The 22,982-nt window shown below is 34.8% G+C and overlaps 1 protein-coding gene across 6 annotated transcripts; it reads left to right on the top strand.

The window, feature by feature from the left end:
- The first annotated feature begins 1,064 nt into the window (after positions 1-1,064).
- On the top strand, positions 1,065-22,908 carry LOC108600682 (protein ABHD18). 6 transcript variants are annotated; one of them, XM_033294714.1, is made up of 8 exons: positions 1,082-1,273; positions 4,347-4,614; positions 12,566-12,678; positions 17,323-17,461; positions 21,089-21,178; positions 21,962-22,175; positions 22,323-22,665; positions 22,718-22,906. In XM_033294714.1, the coding sequence occupies exons 1-8, from the start codon at positions 1,182-1,184 to the stop codon at positions 22,800-22,802; spliced, it is 1,344 nt and encodes a 447-aa protein (XP_033150605.1). In that variant the 5' UTR covers positions 1,082-1,181; the 3' UTR covers positions 22,803-22,906. The 6 variants fall into 6 exon arrangements, with proteins under 6 accessions (XP_033150609.1, XP_033150608.1, XP_033150606.1 ...); XM_033294713.1 differs by having other exon boundaries at positions 1,079-1,273; positions 21,962-22,665; positions 22,718-22,907; XM_033294717.1 differs by lacking the exons at positions 21,962-22,175; positions 22,718-22,906 and having other exon boundaries at positions 1,077-1,273; positions 22,323-22,407.
- Positions 22,909-22,982: the final 74 nt, after the last annotated feature.

Below are 22,982 nucleotides of genomic sequence, written 5' to 3' on the forward strand. Positions count from 1 at the left end.
GTTCTGGAAAAAAACGCTGCACATTCGCCGTCGAAACGAATTCGCTCCGCTTTGGTGTGCATACGTTCATAAAACGCAATGTAATTTCATATTCGCGCCGCTGCCGCTGCGATTTATTCGCTCTGGTGTGTGAGATGCTTGAATCGGCTTACAAGCCGCAAGTAAAACCCAAGTAACCTTTTTTATTTTGTCATAGGTGTCACAGAAATCACTAGTAAAATTGAGTTTCGCTGAAAACATTTCAGCGTTGAAAAATGCTATGTGTCACAGACCTTCGAGCGATCTAATTTTGTTTAGTTTCACCAACTTTTTCGAATTGGGCTTTTAGGGCTTAAAATTACTCAAAAGTTTGATATCGAATTTTTCTTATTAAATTTGATTTAATTTATTATGTATTATGAATAGATGGCTCCCAACTATGGGGGAACGCCAGCAATAGCAATATTGATATTGTCCAGAGAGTTCAGTCAAAAATCCTTAGAACTATCACCGAGGCACCGTGGTACGTTCGAAACGAAAACATACAGAAAGACCTAAATATTCAACCAATCAGAGATGTAATAGCTGAACACAAGGTAAAATACTACAGAAAGCTTTCTTCGCATCCTAATCCCCTCGCGCGTGGGCTAAGAAGGCTGTGCAGCCGCTCCCGTCTGCGTCGTAACGACCTTGACCAAACAGGCGAGAGAATTGTGGAACGTGCATGCCTAAAACAGTTTAAGACACTGTTAGATAATGTTTAGTTATAAGATTTGTATACTTATTGTTAGTCTCAATTTAAGAGAAGATTCAATAAAAACAGCAAAGTTTAAAACAAAATTTATTATGTTCAGCTCATATATGAAATATTTACCCTTAAATATACATACATTATTTTTTGCGCATCAACCTATCAAAGTTACTCGGAAACTCAAAAAAGTAGCATAATACTTATTTGAAATTTATATAATCCACGATATAGATGTATAGTTGTATATCGAATTCAACAAAAAGCATTGCATTCCTATCGGTCGCGTTCCTCTTAAAATGTTACTACTAGTGCGCTTAAGCATTCATTAGAAAATTATTTTCCGATTATTATGAACCAGTGTATCGTAGTGGAGTAGTTCATATGAGCCGAATTGTGTGGAACATATGTTTTTGAGAAGAAATATATAAATGCCGGTGTTTTGTTGTGAATAATGCCACCAAGTAAGCTTGATAGCATTTACAGGCGTATGCTAATAACAAAATTCTTCGAAAAAGGATGGGGTAAACCAGAAAACTTGCGGAGGTATGTTGTGTACATTGAACATTAAGGATTTGTTTTGTTTAATTTTACGTAATTTAAAAAATTACGGAATATGACTACAACTACTAATATACAAAGAAAAAAAGTATAAAAATATGATAGCACAGTAAGCAAGTTCAAAGTCAGTTTTAGCAATGCTTGAATACTGTCCAATGCTTCATAAATAGAAGAGAACATAACATGGCTCTAATATAATCGTAAAGTAGCATGTAACATGTATGAAGGTGCATACAATATGTACATAATTATACATACTTATACATACTGTTGTTTGAGTTTTCATAAAAGCTAAACTAATAAAAAAAAATTAAAAAGTTTGACCATCATTGCTCATGTACAATCTCTCAACATATTTTGTAATGATTTTAGCAATGACTTAAGGAAAAAAAATAAACAGTCAGAATTTGGATGTAATAAATGTTTGTTTGTTGGAAAAACAACTCGCATGTAAGAAATGTTGTCTCTTGGAAAAAATTGTTTTAATAAAATTTTTTATTGAAATAATTATATACATGAATTATAATGACTCCCAAAGAGTTTAATTTAAATTAAAACCATTTCTGATGAGCACTCTAAAAATTTTTTTAAAATTAAGCTAGAATTTTATTATATTTGTTGACATTTTACCACTACACGGTCCAAAAAACTGCCGTAAATAATGTGTAAAATATTAGCTCATAACCGTAGCGTCGAAAATATAAACATTTAAGCTTATGTTTTGAATAAAATAAAAATTTATTATTTATTATGAAAGGTGAATTTACAAGAGACTTACTCAAAATTTCTAATGTTAAACTTCATAAAATTCACCTCAACATTGCACTATTTTGTTTATCTGGAAAGCACAGTTGCGCGCATCCCGAATGTTATACAACAAAACAAAAATTATTTGTAATGGATTTTGAAGTTGAAGGTATTTTCTATAAAATGAGATATAATTTGATATATTAATAATTATTATTATTATATTAATTTGAATTTTTTGTCTATATTGTGAACGGCTTTTTTATGCTTAGCTGAAGTTTTAGTGGTGACCCCACAAAAACCCACCAATGTCTTTGTCTGGCTTTAAAGGCGACAAATGTGTAAAAAAATTCTGCCGAAATTTTCTGATGTGCCTAAAATCCTAAAAAATACAAGCAACGTCTAAACTTTTGAAGTGTCAGTTTTGCCGTTTATTTACTGTACTGTACTGTAGTACTGTTGCTCTGTCTTCTTTTATTTTGTTTGCAACTTCACTTGCATTATATTTTAAAAGATTCTTATAATTATATTTTGATAAAAGTTGCACCATCCATTTGTATGAGAGCTATAAGATATAGTTATCTGATTTTAACCATATTTGGTAAGGATATTCGAAGCCTAATTCAAAAAAACTTGACCAAAATATCTTATTCCGCTCTTGCGTTATTAATTAATATTAGAATAATTTAAATATTCCCCATTGGCCTAAAAAACTTTCACCAGATGGTGATAGTGATACATTAAAACTATAAAAAGGAGCAGCTCTTTAGAAACTATTCTTATTTAATTTATTTATTAAGTTTGACATATGTATTATAAAATTAATATTTATATATAAGACTTGCGTTTTAAATTGTGATTCATCTTTATTTTTGTTTACTTAGCAACTCAGCGTTTGATCAGAAGCTGTGATCATCAACTTGCTGCGATTAGAATTGTCAAATTGTACAAAACTGTTTGCATTTTTTTTTGGGACTTAACAAATTATCTCTGTAAAAAAAGTTTGTTGGTAAAAAATCCTTGGTATAATATAGATGGAAACTGATTATACTTATGCTGTATACAACAGAGAACGGCAATTGTGTCACTTTTTAAGCACAATGGTAGCACACAAAAAAAAACAAGCGCGAGAACATACGCGCACACAGAAAACACGGGACAATAGACGCACACATACACAACAAAAAATTGTGTGTGCGGCGCACGACCAACGCACATAACACACAGGCAAAACACAAGAAAAGTTCTGTGTGCTTTCAGCCACACAGAAGCAAATGTTCGCAAACCTAAAATGCGATCGGCTGGCATAAGAATAAGCGAGAAACAATCTCACTTGCAAGCTTTTTTAATTTTTTTTAAAGTGCACGCATTTCGTCAAAGCAACAACAAAGTTCGCAAAAAATTGTTCGACACAACAACACACATGAAAGTGTTGTTGCCACGCTCGCGCCGTTAAGACAAGGGAACAACAAAAACATGACAGTGTTGTCGCCATGCTCGCACATGAGCATACTGAGTATAGGCACTAAGCATAGTGTATGCTTAGTGGTATAGGGCTTGGATGCCCCTGCTATAGACTATATTACTAAGCATTTATATACATATAATGTATGCACTACCACCCACAAGAAATTAACTTAAGGTCTAAATTAATGTAGAACGACTTCAGCTAACGCTTTAAGTAATTAAAAAGTTTCATGGATCTTAAAACAAACAAAATGGCGATATGGCTCTGGCATACTTTCCGTACTTTCGTACGGATTTTATTTTTTTGTAATTCTGGCGAATGTTTGAAAAATGTCGTTTTCGTCAATTAAAAATCGACTAATTAATTTATCAAAAAATCCGTACGACATTCTCTGCATATTTGCGGTCTTAACATATGGGCATAATCTTAATTATGAAAATTGTTGTTGTGTGCCAATTTCTAAAAACGTGTTTCGAATAAAACGATTTCAAAGTTTTGTGGTCCCTCCTGGGCGGCCTGACGCCCCGTCACTAATGAGGGTCAACAAAAACTTTTTTTCGCTCAATTTTTTTTTACCGTATTCTCGTTAAACTTTTTTTTAAGATCAAAAGTTGGACTTTTTGAAAATTCTACTGTGGTGTTTGTTGCTCCTTAAATTGTTACTTTAAAATTACAATTAAGTTAAAATTGAAAAACAAATAATTCATATAAATACGTAAACACACATAATATATATACGTACGTATGTAAAGCTTGTGAAAATGTCCAATATACTATACCTAATAATTTCATAGTATTTTATTAATTTGTATTCATTATTATTTGTCTAAAACGCATTTTCAGAGTGTTTCAGTTCAGAAAAATAATATCCTGCAGAGATACGTGCTTTAAGCTTGTACCCCGTGACTATCCAGTTGACATTATAAAAAAAACTAAATATTCAGATTTTACCTTAATTGAAGGTAAATTTATGACACCGCTTGAACTACATTTACCTGGTGTCGTGCCTGAAGCTGCACAGCAAGCATATTTTCAATTTATAATACCTAATAAATGGAAGCATGAACAGTTTAAACCAATTTGTATTCATTTGGCAGGAACGGGAGATCATGTAAGTATTATATAATCATGGCTTTAAATATTAATATATTATAAATGAATATGTATTATATATGTGATAAGTCGTTTTAATATTGGTCAGCATCACTTAATTATTGCATGGCATTCTTTGAGTTAAAAGATTATTAGAGTTTTATGTCATTAACATTTTTTAGGAATAATAAGTGTTTGATTTGTTAGTACACTCTAATAAGTAATTCTTAAATAAAATACAATGAAGAGCATTTGTTTGCCTTTTTGAAATTCAAATTTTTAATGTTTATCAAAATCACAACGCGGGCACTTTCATAAACTCCGGACTCATCTATATTATAATAAATATTATTGAAAATGAGAATTCAAATTACATATGTGTATTTTTTTTCTTGATTTAACGCATCCACCATACGCTTATGTATATATTTAGAAGCCCATATCAGAGATCTGCAACCACGATAATTTTGTGGGATTAATCAGCCTTCTACAAATTTCATCAATTTTTATTTCATTCTTTTGTCAACATAATTTTGCTACTGCTAAGGAGCATAACTCCCCCATAACTGGGAGCTATAGGTGTATATATACGTAGGTACGGAATTGTAGAGCAGGAACCCATATATTCAAGACTTCGATGTGCTCACGCCACGTAAGTCTTTTGTCGAGGTGTATTCGTCACTTCGTTCACTTTCGGGAGAGCGGAGTTGCTTAGTGTAAGCGGTGGGAAATTTTGGATGTAAACGTAACACGCTTTAATTTTTGTTCGTTAAGTTTTATTCAAATAGACATTATTCCATTTCGACCAGGCGCCAATTGTGCTGATGGCTGAGAAGTTCTCAGTGAGAACAGCTGTAGAGTGGATGTTATAAGTCATTTGCTATGCAGATGACATATAGAGTTGGTCCAAGTGCCCTGCCTTGAGGGACTCCAGCTTTGGAGCTGGCGTGTAATCGTCAGTCAGAGCTCTTACTCCCAATTTCGTGCCGCATAGGTAAGACTCTAATAGTTTGTGTGTATTATTACTAAGCGTTGCGCTGATCTTTTATATATTCGTGATTTTTGAATGCGCCCCATATTGCAGATGTTATTCGATTGACATACTCGGTAGTTCATCCCTATTCATTGACCAAGATACTCCAAAACTTTGCTTTTTCGATTTGCGTTACGCTGAGTTTTGATTGTCGTCTAGGGACGACAATACATTCATTCATTCATACCGGGATCACAAATAACTGTTATCGTAAAGTTTTAAAACAGAAAAATCACAGACAAAGAGATGTGCTAGGATACTTTTTTAGCACCAAATGACTTGTATTTACTTCCCGTCTATGATTTTTCAATAAGCCTTATTTTTTCAAATTTTTGTATAATAAAAAATTTAAGTTTTTTGCATATGTAAACAAGTGGACAAATTAAATTTGGGCGCCACCAACTTTTAAATACACTTTGACTAGGGCATCGCAGCTCACATGCACACAAGAATACATACACACAAAACAGCGGACGCGTCACAGCTGGTGGATGTAGCGTCAGCAGCGACGCCGCCGCTGCGACGGCAGCACGTGCACCCCGCTGTCTATATTGAAAAATTGAAGTGTAAATCAATTCTCAAGTTATTTATCCGATCGTTCTGAAATTTTCACAATCGGTCAAAAACATTACTAGGCTATTGTGATTGTGATTTATTAAAGATTTTTAAAGATTTTTGTACTGCCTTATAAATGGCTTTTTTCGATTTGCGGGGGAGGGGGGAGGCAAATAAAAAAAAAAAATATAAAGGTAGTGTCCTGGATATAGGATCACCTACGTACCAAATTTGGTTGCTCTAGCTCTTATAGTTGCTGTGAAACACGCACTCATACAGACTTGTATTACAAGTACATAACTGTCGTATATACATGTCGAAAATCAGTGCTTTCAACATACACACATACAAGTACATACTCGAGTATATATAGCTACACGCTAATATCAGTGCAAAGACGCTGCTAATTTAGGCTCGAAAGCTAGCTAAATGACGCTCAAAGCAAGGAGCAACTTACCGCTCAAATTGCATACAACGCAAACAATGTTCATTCAATTCTAACTAGTATGCCATATTCCCAATTGCAATTTTTGAATTTTATTACAATATTAGAAAGTTGGTTTCCATTACAAGGACTAGGAGTACGAAAAGAAAAAAAGTACGCAGCCGTTATTGCATTGCTGATCCCACATATCTAGACCAAGTACATAATCTTGTCCAAAGGAAGCAGGGTCCCAGATGACAGGGTTCAATATGGCCACGCAGCACACGCCGTCGCAGACCAGGAGACAATAACCAAAACGCAGCTACGACTTTTAACAACTTAATTCCTGTCTAAAACTCTCAGCTGAGTATAAATATACACAGTATCAGTACTTCGAATCGTTTTTTACTCCTGATTGAAAATCTGGCAAAAAATTTATTGTTGACACTGGAGCAGATGTTTCCGTCATACCCCCGTTCTTCAATAAACCGATACATCAGCCTTGAGCGATAAGCCACTTTTCGCAGAAAACGGTTCACGCACTGCATCGAATGAATAGGCGCTTCAACATTTGCCAGACCTAGACGTCTACCACATGACAAATTGAAAGCAGCAAAGATATCGGAGTCTGTCTCTCTGCAAGAAGCGCATATGCCACACATGGTCTGCAAACCAACAGGCGAATGGCGACCATGCTGTGACTACCGTTCACGCAATGCGCAAACAATTCCGGATCGATACCCACATTCACATATACAAAACTGTCTGCACATCTTTTATAAAAAGAATATTTTTACTAAAATTGGTCTTAATCGAGCATATCATCAAATTCCAACTAAACCAAGTGGCAACCCATGCCTACGCCATGTGAGTGTTCTGTCGAGGTGTACTGCAAGATACGCCACTTCGTTTGCTTGCGGGAGTGCGGAATTGTTTAGTGTGAGCGGTGGGCAATTTTGTCTGCTTAGGGTAAACGTAACAAGTAAGTTAATATACACCGCTTAGTAATAAACTCTGAGGTCTCTGTGTTGATAACAGAATAAAGTTTATTATAATCAGCACAGAGAACTCGAAGAGGCTCATGCAGTAAATAGTTAGTTGTGCAAAAGTTAAGAGTTAAGGGAACAAAATTTCGAGTATACCTAACAGGAACCGAGAAATTAAGTTGACCCAACAAATATGAAGAATCAATTCCCCTTTAATTAATTTAATCATGAACATGACACCAAGCATGATTCGTCGATTAGTTAAAGATGGGAAATTAATTAAAAGTAGTCTACTAGAGTAAGATGGTAGATCAACACCTGGAACCCAGTTAAAGCCACGTAAAGCAAATAATACAAATTTTTTTGAACAGATTCAATACTAATCTGGTTGGTTCGAGTATTGTGGAGACCAAATACAAGATCCATATTCCAGAATCGGTCGAACAAGAGATATATAAAGTAGTTAAGTTGTGTAAGGGTCATCAAATTCTTTAGCCCATCGTTTGATAGTGCCGAGAACTTGAATCGCCTAACTGACAGTTAAGGAAACATGTTTGTCAAACTTCAGCTTACTATCGAGAATCTGTTAGAGGCAATTGTATTCCATGTAGTAAGTTGAAGAGTGGAGGCGATGTCTATGGATATGTACTATATACTTACTTTAGTGCATTAAGTTTTAATAAATTATTTTATTATTTTATAGAACTTCGGAAGAGTGTATAACTAGTGTGAAATGCGAAAAGACGCTCCTGTAAGCTGGCAGCGTGATATAATATTTAATTATTGATTTATTTATTATTTATTGATAATTAATAATTAATAAAAAAATAATTATATATTTCAAAAAATCTAAAAAGATGAATCAATACGGATCATTCTAAAGCAAAGACAGTGCGACAAGATCGAACGCCGGCTTTCGCTCAGCGAAACAACGCGTACTTTCTCTTTTCGTGTGCCGAACGCCAACTCAAAATACTGCTGATGCTGTACTTTTCGAACGGTCAATTACCCCTGAGCTTAATTCGACCACATTGCTACTTAAACAAGTGATCGACTCGTTATTGCTCTCTTCAGCTCTACCGTCTCAAGTAGCACGAGTGCATTAGCAAAGCATTCGAAACACGCAAAAAGCTGGCATGCCTAATGGTTCCGAGAAGATCAGGTACTCCCTTAGTGGTGACTATCACAATCATTTCTCTCTTGACTACCTTGCAACATGCTAACTACAATCTAACATCCTGCACGTATCGGCCTGCCTTCTCAATTCCATCGTTGCAACACTCTGCTCCTATGTTGTCATCGTTGCGGTGGGCAAGAAGCCCCCGATGAATCAACAATCAATAACTAATAATAAGAACCAAAACAACTTCTTGACATACTATCTACCAATTGCGTAGCCCCGCCTTCGTGCAGATCTGGAATGGATCGTACATTTCAAATTAATCGGAGCTAAGCCGCCTAATGGCCAAGAGCGTATAAATGACCCGCAGCAATATTGAAAGCATGCTTCAGCGAAATAATCTTATCATCCTCATCACCAAAAATTCAAATTCTAGCAAGACAACTCAGATGATCTGCAGCCCGAAGAAGCGCTAAAAAGAAGCCTAAAGCCACCTCCCGAGATATATTACGAGAAAAATTCCAATCTTTGTGAGCAAAATTAATGAGCATTCGACAAGACAACTTTCCACATATCCCCTTGTTACGGGGTAATATTCGGAAACAACAATTCAACGAAGTCAGAAGAAACTTAGAATATTATCCAAGCATCTAAACGACACTAAAAAATGAATTTACAACGTATCCAAAAGAAAAAAAAGCAAAGTAAGGGCTTACAAGTGGTCTTAAAGGGCATAGAATCAGATGTAACACTTGCATAAATAACTCAGGCTCTACATGACAAAGGCTTTAACGCTAAAACAGTCTTCACATCTTAAACAAGGATAAGAAGCCCCAACCGCTCTTCAGGGTTGAGCTGGAGCCACAACAATACTCTTAAAAAAACGAAGTGCACCCTATATACAAACTTCATGATACTGCATCGCCAGATCACTGTAAGAACCAACATAAACGCAACGCCCTGTACCAATTAAATTGTCAATATATGGGCCAACACGGTCAACTGCACACTCCGCACCGGCTGTGCGTAAGTTTGTGATCTGCTTTCACGACTCTGCAACACTGCCTATGCAACAAAGAACGATTCTCTAAGTACAAAAAGGTGCAGCATGTGGTGGTAATACACCAGCTACTACAGAGGTTTGCCATTAATATATGGAGTTAAAAAGTCTAATCTCTACCAGCGAGTCACCTATCCCGCGCTCTCGCAAAATTGTACGCTTACATGTACATCTAAATCACACCATTGCGTTCTTCTTTTCGCAGCAAATCAGATTGGTCGTCTTGACTCCAGTATCCTCTAACAAAGGAAAATGTGACAATAATTGCAAGTCTTAAAATTTTCTTGATTGGACCCATTTATCTTACCAAATACATAACACCCAAAGCACTCACTTCCTGATATAAAAAGGCATAACCATTTACCAGCCACCACAATAAAATGTCCTTATGCCTACAACAAAGCATTTTGGAGTTGATGTCTTTCTTGCGGACAACTATGCAAGATTTAATGCTATCAGGGAATCCTCTTTGATACAAAAATGTATATCACATCAGTCCAAATATCACGTATAATCGTATATCCAACGTGGAATGCAATGGCGTTTCACACATTAAAAACTTGACTTACTCATTCTCCGTCGACGAACACATGACTCACTAAATATAAGTTAATTTAAGATTGCTATCACATCATTGCAACAATAATCCAATTCCCGATGGCGAGGCACACGTAGGACTGGTATCTCTGATTCATAAACCGTAACAAGCATCACCGTTACAAGTGTACTCGTCAGAAATTTATTACAAGCCACTATCAATAAGAAAATAACTAGATTAGTGGTAAACAACTACTCTATGCCTCGTAATTTTCCCCCTCGTTTCACGATAACTAAGAAGATTATGGCATTTCTTGCGACTCACGTAGGAGCATCCATTTCATAGCAGCAGGAGACTACAATGCAAAGCACACATACTGGGGGTCTCGCCTTGTGACTTCAAAAGGAAATCAGCTCTATAATGCAATTATAAAAGCCAGCATCAAACTCGACCAAGTTTCCCCCGGTAGACCAACATACTGGCCAACAGACCCAAATAAACTGCCAGAGTTAATAGACTTCGCAATTACTAAAAATATACCTCGAAATTTGATCAGTGCCGAAAGTCTCAGATCTCTCATCTGACCAACTGTCACTCGTCCTCATTCAATTTACCAGTCATTTCCATTAACTGATTGATCAATCGCGTTAAATTGACCTCACACAATAACTAATTGACTGATATTATGGAAATATGTAAACTCACTTGACATTATGTTCTTAAATTCCACTCTAAGGTTAAAGATTATACGACATTTCCTTATCACAACACTAGATCCTCAATTTTTCACTGCAGACCGCATTTGCTATACTCTCTCAAATCTCACTAAGCCCTTTATCACTTCAAAAGAAATCAAATTAAGCAATTCGATGCATACTCTTGTCTATAGAAAAACGAACGTTCCTACGACGAGATGGCACTCTCACAGATCGCCATATGCACGTTAAAAGGCTTAAAGACGCCACCCGCAAGCTCACCAAAGCGTTAAAGCAACAAGAAGTAAAGAAGCAAGAAGCACTTTAAAAAAAATGAAAACAGCTTGCACTAGACACGCGAAATTATAATTGCCTGCCCAAACTTTGGATAAGTAACGGCATCTTTATTGTGTTAGTGTTTTCCTATTAGTGTATTGATTATTTGATATTCCCAATGCAGCGTTTGGACGACCCTGCTATAGCTCTTATACTTGCTGAGAAACAGTTGCTTAAACACCCAGACGAACGGACAGACGGCCATGAATATATTTATTTTTTTGGGGTCTGCCATACCTCCTTCCCCCTGTTACATACATTTGCACAACTTCATATTTTCCATTTTTTACAAAAATATCAAAGTGTATAAAAATACCAGTGAAAAATCGTTTTTGATTTACTCACAATAATAAATGCCAGATAAAGTACTCATTTTCCCCATATTGCACTGTTCGAGTACCTTTGTCATTGCTTGTTTGTTTGCGAGGCCTGAGTCGAAGCGCGTGTCACAGACCGGCACAAAATGTGTTTCAGTGCAGATGGATGACATGATAAAATGTCAGAAAAATCACTATTAAAAATTAAAAACAAGTGGACAGGTTAAAGTTGGGCGCCACCAACATTTAAATACACTTGGACTAAGGGTATCCAGCTAAAACACAACGCAAGCACCACAAAACATAACACACAAATACAGCTTAACTGCATCGTACAGCTCGTTTTCGCTGAGCGTCACAGGACGCTGCTGCTTGCGTCGGCAGCGACTTTTGTATGGCGCGTCAGCACGTGCATCCCGCTGTTAATATTGAAAATTGAAATGTAAACAATTATTTATCCGATCGTACTGAAATTTTACAAGTCGGTCGATAAAACATGGACATACGTGCAATTTTTGTGATTTATGTTTCAGATTTTAAAGATTTTGTACTGCCTATATATTCGCTTTTTCGATTACTCATCAGATGCATCTAAATTAAATAAAATATAAAATAAAAGCGTAGTGTCCTAGATATAGGAGCACCTACCTACTTACCAAATTTGGTTGCTCTATCTCTTGTAGTTGCTGTGAATCACGCACTCATACAGATGGACAGAGACGACAACGGAAATGGCTATATCGACCCTCAGCTCTCGAGCTGATCAAGAAAGATAATATCTTTATGGTGTCTGCCAGCTCCTTCTCCCTGTTTAATTACATTTTTGAGCAACTCATAATACCTCCTTTTTTTTTTACAAAAATGTCAAAGTGTATAAAAAAAAACAAATTTATTCTTTCTTTTCAGTTTTTTTGGCGAAGAAGGAATTTCATTGCTAAGCCATTACTGAAAGAAGCAAATATTGGATCAATAATACTTGAAAATCCCTTCTATGGAGTTCGGAAGCCAGATGACCAAATGTAATTATGAACTATTTAAAAACCAAGATATATATTTATTTATTTTTATTTATTTAATGTCAACTTTGATTAGTCAACGCAAACAGAAAAGTCAGCTATATAAAATATTAATAAATAAATTTAATTTATTTTTATTATTGATAAACTTTATAGATTGGCAGTGTTAAACAGACCCAACATTCGTTGCATGGATTGGGGAAAACCCAGTCATGGTCTGGGTTATGGTGTTAGCTATTAATAGTAAAAAGTTAAAATAAATCTTATAAAAGTTAATTAATTAATTAAAAAGTTAAAATAGATCTTTAGTAATACAATCAGAGCCCTGTGTTGAAAACAGAAGTAAATTTGTTGTTATCCGCACAGTACTCGAAAGGGGTTTCATTGCAGTGAAATAATTATTGAACAAAACTTAAGTAATAAAGGAACAAAATTTCGAGTAATCCTAGCAGGATACCTGGAAATTAATTGACTCAATCGTATGAGGAGTCAATTTCCCCTTTAACTAATTTAAACATAAACATGACGCCTAACATAATACGGCGGTTAGCTAACGATTAAAGATGATTAGTATAAGACTAATCGTCTACTTTTAATTAATCTTCCATCGTTAGCTAACAAAAATTTTAACAGTTAATGCATCGAACGAGAGCGCACGACTAAGAGAGTACGTTAGATTTAGAGCGTTAGTTATTTTAATGCGTGAGTCGCAATTGTCAAAAATGGAACAACAACACATACTATACAAGCACCGTTTAAAATAGAAGCCAAAAACAGTAGAGAGTTAAGCAAATAGTAAAGCGTATAAATAAGAGACCTCTAAACCAAATCAATATAAACATAGCATATAACCGCGGAAACAATTGTAGTTATTTATCATTGAAACAACTTCAAAGCAACTCAACAATAAAATACTTTTACCAATCTTAATGTGCACGCTTTCACCGTGAATATCACTATTAATATGGTAGTTTAAACAAACTAAAACACACAGATCAATTAATTATATAAGAGATAACAAAAAACACGTCCGTTCACCGCAAAAGCTAAGACCTTAATATATCTAAGACGCAAAGACAATAATATATCTTATAGATTGATTTGAGCTTAGATAGTCAAAAAGAAAATTTTTTCTTTTTAGGTTTCATTACATTTGATAATAATATTTTAATAAACAATTAAAAGTAGAAACATGGTTGTTTTAGTATAGTAAAAACAAAAGAGCTTAACCTATTAATATACTGCAAAGACACATGCACTAACTTTCATACACATTCACATGTAACAAGACGTTTTGTTGTTTAACTGCTGTCTCTGCAGGCAGATCACATGGTGCTATAATTTGCTATAATAAATATATATATTTTTGTAAAAATGGAAAAAGGGTATCATGAAGTTGTGCAAATATTAAGTAACAGGGAGAAGGAGGCGTGGCACACCCCTATAAAGTATATATTCTTGATCAGTTGACGAGCTTATTCATTAGCCATTTGCAGTATAAAGCAAATTGGTTGTAAGGTGTTCCTAATCTTGACAACTACGCTTATTTATTTATTTTTTTTTTATTTCCTCCCCCTCGCCCGCAAATCAGAAAAAGCCATTTATACAGCAGTACAAAATCTTTAAAATCGAGATAATCACAGACATGTTATTAGCGAATATGAAATTCAGAGACGATGCGATAATAATTTTATGATTTTACATTCATTTTCAATATAGACAAGCGGGTGCACGTGCTGACGCGCCATACAAACGTCGCTGCTGACGCAACAGCATGTGTGCATGTGTTTGTGAGTGCATGCATGTGTTTGCTGATGATAGTTGTGCAAAGTTGTGTATCTAAAAGTTGGTGGCGCCCAACTTTAATTTCGCTGTTGGTTGTGCGAACGCAAGCTTCACGATAAAAGTAAAAAGATTTTATAGTTAATAAACTGATGCCAACATGTCTAAGGTTATGCATCAAACGATGCTTAATATATATATTTTGCTCAAGAGCTTTAATTGCAACGTATATGTAAACAATTAAAGTTCGATATGTTTGAAACAACTCATACAAGCTTTTGAATAGAACAGCAAGCTGTCTGCGTTCAGCTATGCAAATAGTATAATGAGTCTCTGAACGAACTCTGTACAGATAAGCCGGCGCTTATCTTAAAATAAAACTCTCAACGGGTTAAGGGCCCAGATACTGCTGTTCTGCGCAAAAGATTTATTTTACAAATTAGTGAACTTTGATTATTCGCGAAAATGGTGTCATCAATGCATTTTATCGAAAAGCTAGATGATGAGAATTACAGTTGCGTGGGCAGTTAGATGAAGAGCGTGCTAATTCATGCTGATCTGTTGTCGGTCGTTTGCGGACGTATTATAAAACAAGAAATCGACAACGCTCAAGTCAAGGATGACTTTGATACAAAAGATGAGAAGGCGCTCGCGAACATTATGCTGTCTATTAAGAATACACAAATAAATAATGTGAAACATTGTACGATATCTGCACAGGCTTGGAATCAGTTAAAACAGATTCGTGTGCCAAGAGGCCCAGCAGGGCGTGTAACATTGCCGAAAGAGTTGTTGACACAAAAATGAAAAAGGGTGACACCATGAAGTCAAAGAGCTATTGTCTATACATCTGTTATCCACTTTGGGTGAGACCATAAGTGAGTACATAAGTAGCTTATTTGACATATGTACTCACTCATGGTGTCGCCCAAAGGGAATAACAGATGTATAGACAATAGCTCTTTGACTTCATGGTGTCACCCTTTTTCATTTTTGTGTCAACAACTCTTTCTATTGTCCATACTTCTGTTATCCACTTTGCGCGTGACTCTTTGCCCTTGCTTACTGCATTGAAAGTTAAACTTCTAGAAGAAGGGGATAGGCGCAAGACAGAACAATGCGCAGAGGTTGGAATTATGAATAATTGCAACTTATATGTAAACAATAGAAGTTCCATAATATGGAATCCATATGTTTGAAGCAACTCAAACAAGCTTTTGAATAGAACAGCAAGCTGTCTGCGTGCAGCTATGCAAATAGTATTATGAGTCTCTGAACGAACTCTACAGATAAGCCGGCGCTTATCAGAGTGCGGCAATAGTGCACTCACCCTTAAAAACACTGTGAGTAAAACCCAGTACGACTGATACATATAAGCAATACAGTGCCCATTGGGCGCAAGAAATATTGTATGTGTCGCGATCATAGTGCACAACAAAAAGGTCCAAAAAAGTGTTTCTACCTGCTTTCGCGGCTGCGTTGCAGCCAGTGCTGACCGACTGCAAAGGCTAAACACAAAGTAGTGACTTTGAATGAGATTGGTAATAAATAAATATTCAATTTCATATTAAATCACGTTCACATGAAGTCACGTTCACATTAAATCACATGCATATATGTCAGCACTCTTGCAAAAACGCGAAATTATTTCTCGCAAAGGGTTAGTCCAGTCGAACGTAGTTTCCTTTGCCTTGTCTTCTGACCACTTGAAACACTTGAAAAGTAGCTTTCATATACTTCGCCCACTATCTAAACATAAGTGGTTTCCCTACGGAAACATATATGTATTTATTTCGAGAGTTCACTCGGAAAAATATCTAATAAGATACTGCTTATATCAGATAAGATACTGCTTATAAATGCTTATATTCAAACAAAGATTCCCAACCCTGTAATAACTGTAGACAAATTTAATTACTATAGTGAAATATCGTCGATTAAATTAAATATTAAATCAGACTTATTGAACTCTATGTGTTTCACTTATTTATTCCCACAAGATTTTTGTTTAAGAATTTACACCTAAAACTGTAGTCAGACCAACTATCTCGCTGCCTAAGCAAAATTTAATACATATATTCATAGCCATGTCCGTCAGTTCGGCTGCCTGTCTGTCTGTCTGAGTGCTTGAGCGACTTTCTCTCAGCAACTATATTTCTATAGCTAGAGATTTTATTTATTTATTTTTTTTTTTTTTTAGTTTAACATACATATATACATTTATGAACGTTGATCAACCAACTTAATGGCTATCAAACGTTGTTTGCAATTAGGAACTAAATAACAAGATAACATAACATGGATAACACAACCAAATTTTGTATGTAGGTGCTCCTGTACCCAAACCCAAACGGTTTTATTTTATTTTTATTTATTTCCTCCCGCCTCCCCCGCAAATCGAAAAAAAATATTTACACCCACAATATTGAGCAGCTTAAAAATACTTCAAAGTCTGAAATAAATCACAAAAACGCTGTCATGTTTTTTCGATGTCGATAATTTCAAAACGATCAGACAAATAACTTAGGAATTATTCAGATTCTAATCTTCAATATAGACAGCGGGGTGCGCATGCTGACGCGCCATACAAACGTCGCTGCCGACGCAGGCAGCGGCGTCGCTGCTGACGCTACAGTGAAAGCGATCTATGACGCGTCCGCTGTTTGTATTTGCTGGATTGACCTACTCAAAGTGTCCACTTGTTTCTAATAAATAAACCATTTATAGATGTGACAGTCTGTCAAGCTTATAAAATATAGCTTACCAAAAAAGCGTCGCTTTTTAGCGATCGTCTGTGGGAACTTTTAAAACCAAAATTTAATTTTTTTGATAGCTTACATTTTTGTGTTGTAATTTTCTTTACAGACGGTCCAATTTACATAATGTTTCAGATATATTTGTAATGGGAGGTTGCCTCATTTTGGAATGTCTTGTTCTTCTACATTGGTGTGAAAGAAATGGATTTGGTCCTCTTGGAATCACTGGGTTGTCGATGGGAGGTCATGTAAGTTGCAACAAGTAAAGTAATGAAAAATAAAAATTCTTTACACGGTTTTTGTGATATGCATACATACGATTACATTAAAATTTTAAATGCTTAAATTAATTAAGTTGTCCCAAAAAAATTAAGGTACCAATTTTTAAAACAATTTAAAGCAGATCCTATTATTCTACTGCATATATCATAAGTTCTTTGAAAAATATCAGATAGCTTTTGGATTTGTCCATAATTATTGAACTGCCACCACATGGATGGTTTTTGGTAATTTTCGTCGGCTGCCGTTCTTGCAAGACATTGTTATTGTGCAGAAATTTCAGTTTTCAGCGGCATTTTCCAAATCATAATACGTCAAACTAATTTACAATTTTCCATAGATTTTTTTTTGAAAATTCCAGATTTTTATCTCTTGGCGTTTGTGAATGTCATTTTATTGAGAGTAAAATTAGAAAATTTTCTCTTGTGAAGCACGTTTTTGATAGAATTTTGGGCTATATTCTTTATCGGTTCTGCTGTGCAGTAATCTAAACGTTTTAATAAATAATTTTAGCTTGAATGGGTAGAAAAAAAAGTATAGAAAAGTTACATCTCAAATTTTGATTTACGAGGCTAGGATTATAAGAAATCGGCCTCGGCAACGAAACTTTTTTATATAAGACTATATTTATTTTTCAGCATAATATGCTATAAAAGTAAATTCTCCCAACGGTCCTCCGTTTGTCTTGTAGCCTTAGTTCAGATCAGTTGATAAACTGGTAATAGGACATAAAATCCTGAAAATTCGCTTTTGCAATTACGGTCTCCTTATACACTTTGACATTTTTATAAAAAATAGCGAAAACGAGCTGTGACGCGTTAGCTGTTTTGTGTGTACGTGTATGTGAGTGCGTTCGTGGATTTTGCTAAGTCCACTTGTTATTTTTTGAATAATTCACTTCACTCGCTGATATTTTATTAAAATTTTATGAATTTTGCAGTGGTGTGGAATTCAAACGTGGATTCGGCTGTCCATTTATTTATCATTTATTTTTATCATCAATTTTTATGCACACATTTTATTTGATATTTATTTTATAATATATACAGTATGCAGATGTTTTTGTCGTTGCACTGGTTTGTTAATTTTAGAAACAATCGGGCGTTGGATAGGATTTCAGGAAAGGTTGAAAATTAAAAAAAATAGGATTGAATGAAAAATGAGATTTTCTAAGTCTTTGATTCTACCTGCAATTAGCAGAACGCCAGAAAGAGAGAGAGAGAGAGAGATAGCGGAAATATGTTTACGTTTACGCTTAATGTAATTTTACGATTGCTCATAAAATTATAAACGTATTTTATTATAAGCATACTTTATAATTTTAGGTCCGATTCGCCAAAGTTTTACTTCGTCAATAACTGGGTGTATTCTGATTTTTCGAATGCTTTTAGAAAGTCTAGAGACTTTATTGATATATGGCTTTTAGTGGAGACGGAGAAGTATATCAGGAACTTGATTTTTTTTTTTTGGATTTGTTTACATGTGTAGGCCATCATAACCAATTTGCAATAATTTTATCCATAGTTTTGGCAAAGCACGAGATTAGGGAAATAGGTTGCTAGGAGTTTAGGTTGGTCTAGTTTGCGTTGGGTGATGGTGTGCTACGAATAATATTGTAGGATTTGAGAGATTTTCTTTTGGATAGTTTTAATTCTCTTCAGAAGAGTTCGTTTGTTTTCTTGTAGTTGAGAATGTTGTAGAAACCATAGTCGTTTTTTATCCTGTTTCAGTGCGGCTAGTTTTATATTCGCCCAGTGGCCTGTACGTTTTCGTTGTTGTGTGGGTTGTAGAGTTGTCCAAAAAACGATTGAACTATAAAGAATAAACACGTTGTGTTTCGTTCCGTTCTGCTTTATTCAATGACCATGACTTATGTCTAAAAGTATGATTATACCTAAGACTGCGCTGTCAGAGACGCCAGCAGCGGAGCAGCTTATGTTAGTACTTATGTATATTTATGTATATAAGAGTAGCGGCGATTACGTCGCTACGAGGGAGAGGGTATCATGCTCACATAGTGACAGTCCAGTCGCGCATGTAATATGTACATGCCGACCCAGTACTTTGGCTGCGCGTGGTACTCAAGTTACTTTTGCACTTGAAATATGCTTAGGACATTGGTTTGTTGTTTACATATACATTGTGCTACAATGTGTTTGATATTTTATTAATGCATAACACTGTGTACAGTGTGCATTCGATATGTGAGCATACTACAGGGTATTAATTGAAGCATTTATGAAGGTTGGCTCTTTCATGTACAATTTTGATTATATTTGGTGCCTCTTTATTTATATTGTGTACGAAGGACTTGGAGAGAATTTTGATCGGTATACTTAGGTCAGTCTGCTTGAATTTGAGTGTACATTCTGGGCGAGGTGTTGGAAAAAGCAGAGATACGTCCCCAAAATACCCCAATCTTCGTAATATTTATAATTCATGGGAATTGATATGTTGTATAGTGATATTAGTTGCTTAAAAATCACTTACAATTTCATTCTATTCTAAGAAAGATGATTCGTTGATTCGGTGGGTGAAAATCAATTATTTTTTTTAAATGCTAATATGTAATATTAAATATAAATTATTTAATATCCTGTGATATTAGATGCTTTATGTGAGCTCTTTATTTGTAAGGTTGTCTTTAGGCTGTTATCTATTTTAGGGTATATCTTATTTTAGTATCACATAATATTTTTTTGTTTTATTTCTAGTGTACTATTTGTTGTGTGATCGATATTGACATCTATTTCGCAGTAACTGGAGAGTCTTCATTGGTATTAGGGATTGTTTTGCATATGTATTTTGATTGTGGAATGCTCGGCGTTGGGTTATCGTGGAATGAGTTGCTGCAGTGAGGGCATCTGGATGGTGAAGTGTCCTAGTCTGCCACAGTTTTTACACCTCATCGATTGTGGTATATAGGGATTACATGTTTTATGTTGTTGGTGAATGATGTTAAGGTAATTAGTTTAGAGCAGGGGCGTCCAAACGCTTGCATAGGGAAGAGCAAATCACCAATACACTAATTCGAAAACACTAACACAAGTAAAGATGCCGTTAACTCAATTTTATTTCATACACTGAAAAGAAATGAGTTATCACTTACTTGTATTTCGTCAAAGCAACAACAAAGTTCGCAACAAAATTTTCAACACAACAAAAAACACATGAAAGTGTTGTTGCCACGCTCGCGCAGTCGAGATAAACGAACTTGACAATAAGTTGGATTTCCTTTTTAAAAACAGAAGTTACAGTGAAAAATTCCAAACTAGATTATAAAATTCCAATTTATTCAGATTAGTATTCTGTTACCTGTGTGGCAACTTAACCTAATGAAATATTATATTATATATAAAAATAAACTAGGTTATAAGCTTATAAGTTATAAGGTTATAAGTTGACGATCTTCACAAAACTTTGCAACGTATTAGCTGATATGCCTGCAAGCTATGTAATAGGCAGAAATATGCGTATCAAAGAGTATTTAAAAATTTGCTGCGAAAAACTTTAATGCGCTTACTTGATTTGTTAACTTAAATATGTGTGGCTATTGTGTTTAAAAATTAATTATATGATATATTCTTTAAATTTAGATGGCTTCATTAGCAGCAACAAACTGGCCAAAGCCCATAGTACTCGTTCCATGTTTGTCTTGGTCCACAGCATCGGCTGTTTTTACTACCGTAAGTAATATATAACAAGAAATTTTAATATACACATAATTTTTCCTACTTTTAACGCTTGCAATTCCTTTTTAATTATTCATTACGTATGAGTATGTGCTCTTTGTATAATACCCTTAACCTTAAATATATTTAAATAAGCTGGACGCAGGGTTGTATAGTACAAATCGGTCGCTTGCTATAGTAGTGATACAAAATAACCAATCAAGTTACATATGAATTTTCTGTTATATGTAGAAACGGCTTGGCCAGAGTTTTGTTTATGAGAAAGTGATCTTTATTCAAATCACAACAGATCTAAAACTTAAGACATAGCCGGCGCGCCTGCTAAACGGAATGCGAAAATGCTCACCTTGCACATGCGCAAAAATCGGGCGATTGTCCACTGTCCAATAGACTTAGGTCACAGCCTTCTAAAGTCATCAGCATCCTGAAGCCAACCTTAATTACACATTAAGCTTTCTCAAGATTATATAATGAGGGAAACCATATAATAATCATTATATTATGGTATCGTGCTAATATAAATTAAGATTGTATGTCTCAGAATTGCTTAATAACTAGTTAAATATTAACTTATATATGGTGAAACCAGGAACCATAAATAGATGGATTAATAAAAGTTTTTTCAGACGTAGGCTTGAAATTTTATATTTTTTTTTAGTATGAAGGCACCTTATTTAATTTGTTTATTTGATCTTATTAGGATTATTCTAAAACCCCATTCGAAACTATTTTCTGTAAATTCATTCAACATAAAAAATATATGTATTTAATTAACAGGGCGTAATGAGTCAATCCATTAATTGGGATATGTTGGAAACGCAGTATTATTCGGATGGACAATATAGAGAACGACTATCTAAAATGGTTACAGTTATTGACGATGCTTTTACGGCTGGACAAACATTTATACAAAATTTTAATCAATCACTTCATGAGCTAAAGGAAGATATTATTGACACGAGAAAAATTCAATCTCGTGAGAATGAAATAGGTACACATAAAGTTGAAGGCCAAAACAATAATATAGATAAAGGAAATAATTCAATTTTTTTATTGAGATCTGTAGCTAAAAACAAAGTTGATTCCAACAATTTAACTTTGCCGAAAAATAATGTTTCAAGTATCAATCAAATTTCAGAAATATCAGATTTAACAGATCGATCAACATTAACCAAGCTAATGAAATTGATATTACCGACTGCGACACATCATAGAAGCAGAAAAATTGATATTACTAAAACTAATTGGTGGGAAAGAGAAGCTTTACAATTTATGAGAGGCATGATGGATGAGTGCACGCACTTAAAGAACTTTTCAGTTCCGTTCGATACTTCCCTAATCATAGCAGTCTGTGCAAGAGATGATGCATACGTACCTCGTGATGGATGCTCGAGCCTTGAAGAAATATGGCCTGGAGCTGAAGTTAGATATTTGGATGCTGGTCATGTTAGTGCTTATGTCTTGCACCAAAAATTATTCAGGTAAGGAAATGTTTCAGGAAAATATTTACAGAGAATTATACTCTATTTACAGATCCTGTATTATCGAAGCATTTAATAAAGCTAAAAGGATATATGGAACTGATGTCTGTAATAATTTGTCCGCAGCTATAAAATGATCAAATTCAGTCAATTCGTCTGTTATCTACATATAAATTTATTGTTGATTAGTTCATTTAAAATTTTGTTATGTATTTCCGTTTGTGTAAATACACAAGTAAAAGATCCTGAATGCATTTAAATTGTTTTTATAGAATAGAATATATCTATACTGCAATAACTTTCCTAGTTGCTGTAAT

This window comes from Drosophila busckii, unplaced genomic scaffold, assembly GCF_011750605.1.
Source record: "Drosophila busckii strain San Diego stock center, stock number 13000-0081.31 unplaced genomic scaffold, ASM1175060v1 chrUn_07, whole genome shotgun sequence".
NCBI classification, from domain to species: domain Eukaryota; kingdom Metazoa; phylum Arthropoda; class Insecta; order Diptera; family Drosophilidae; genus Drosophila; species Drosophila busckii.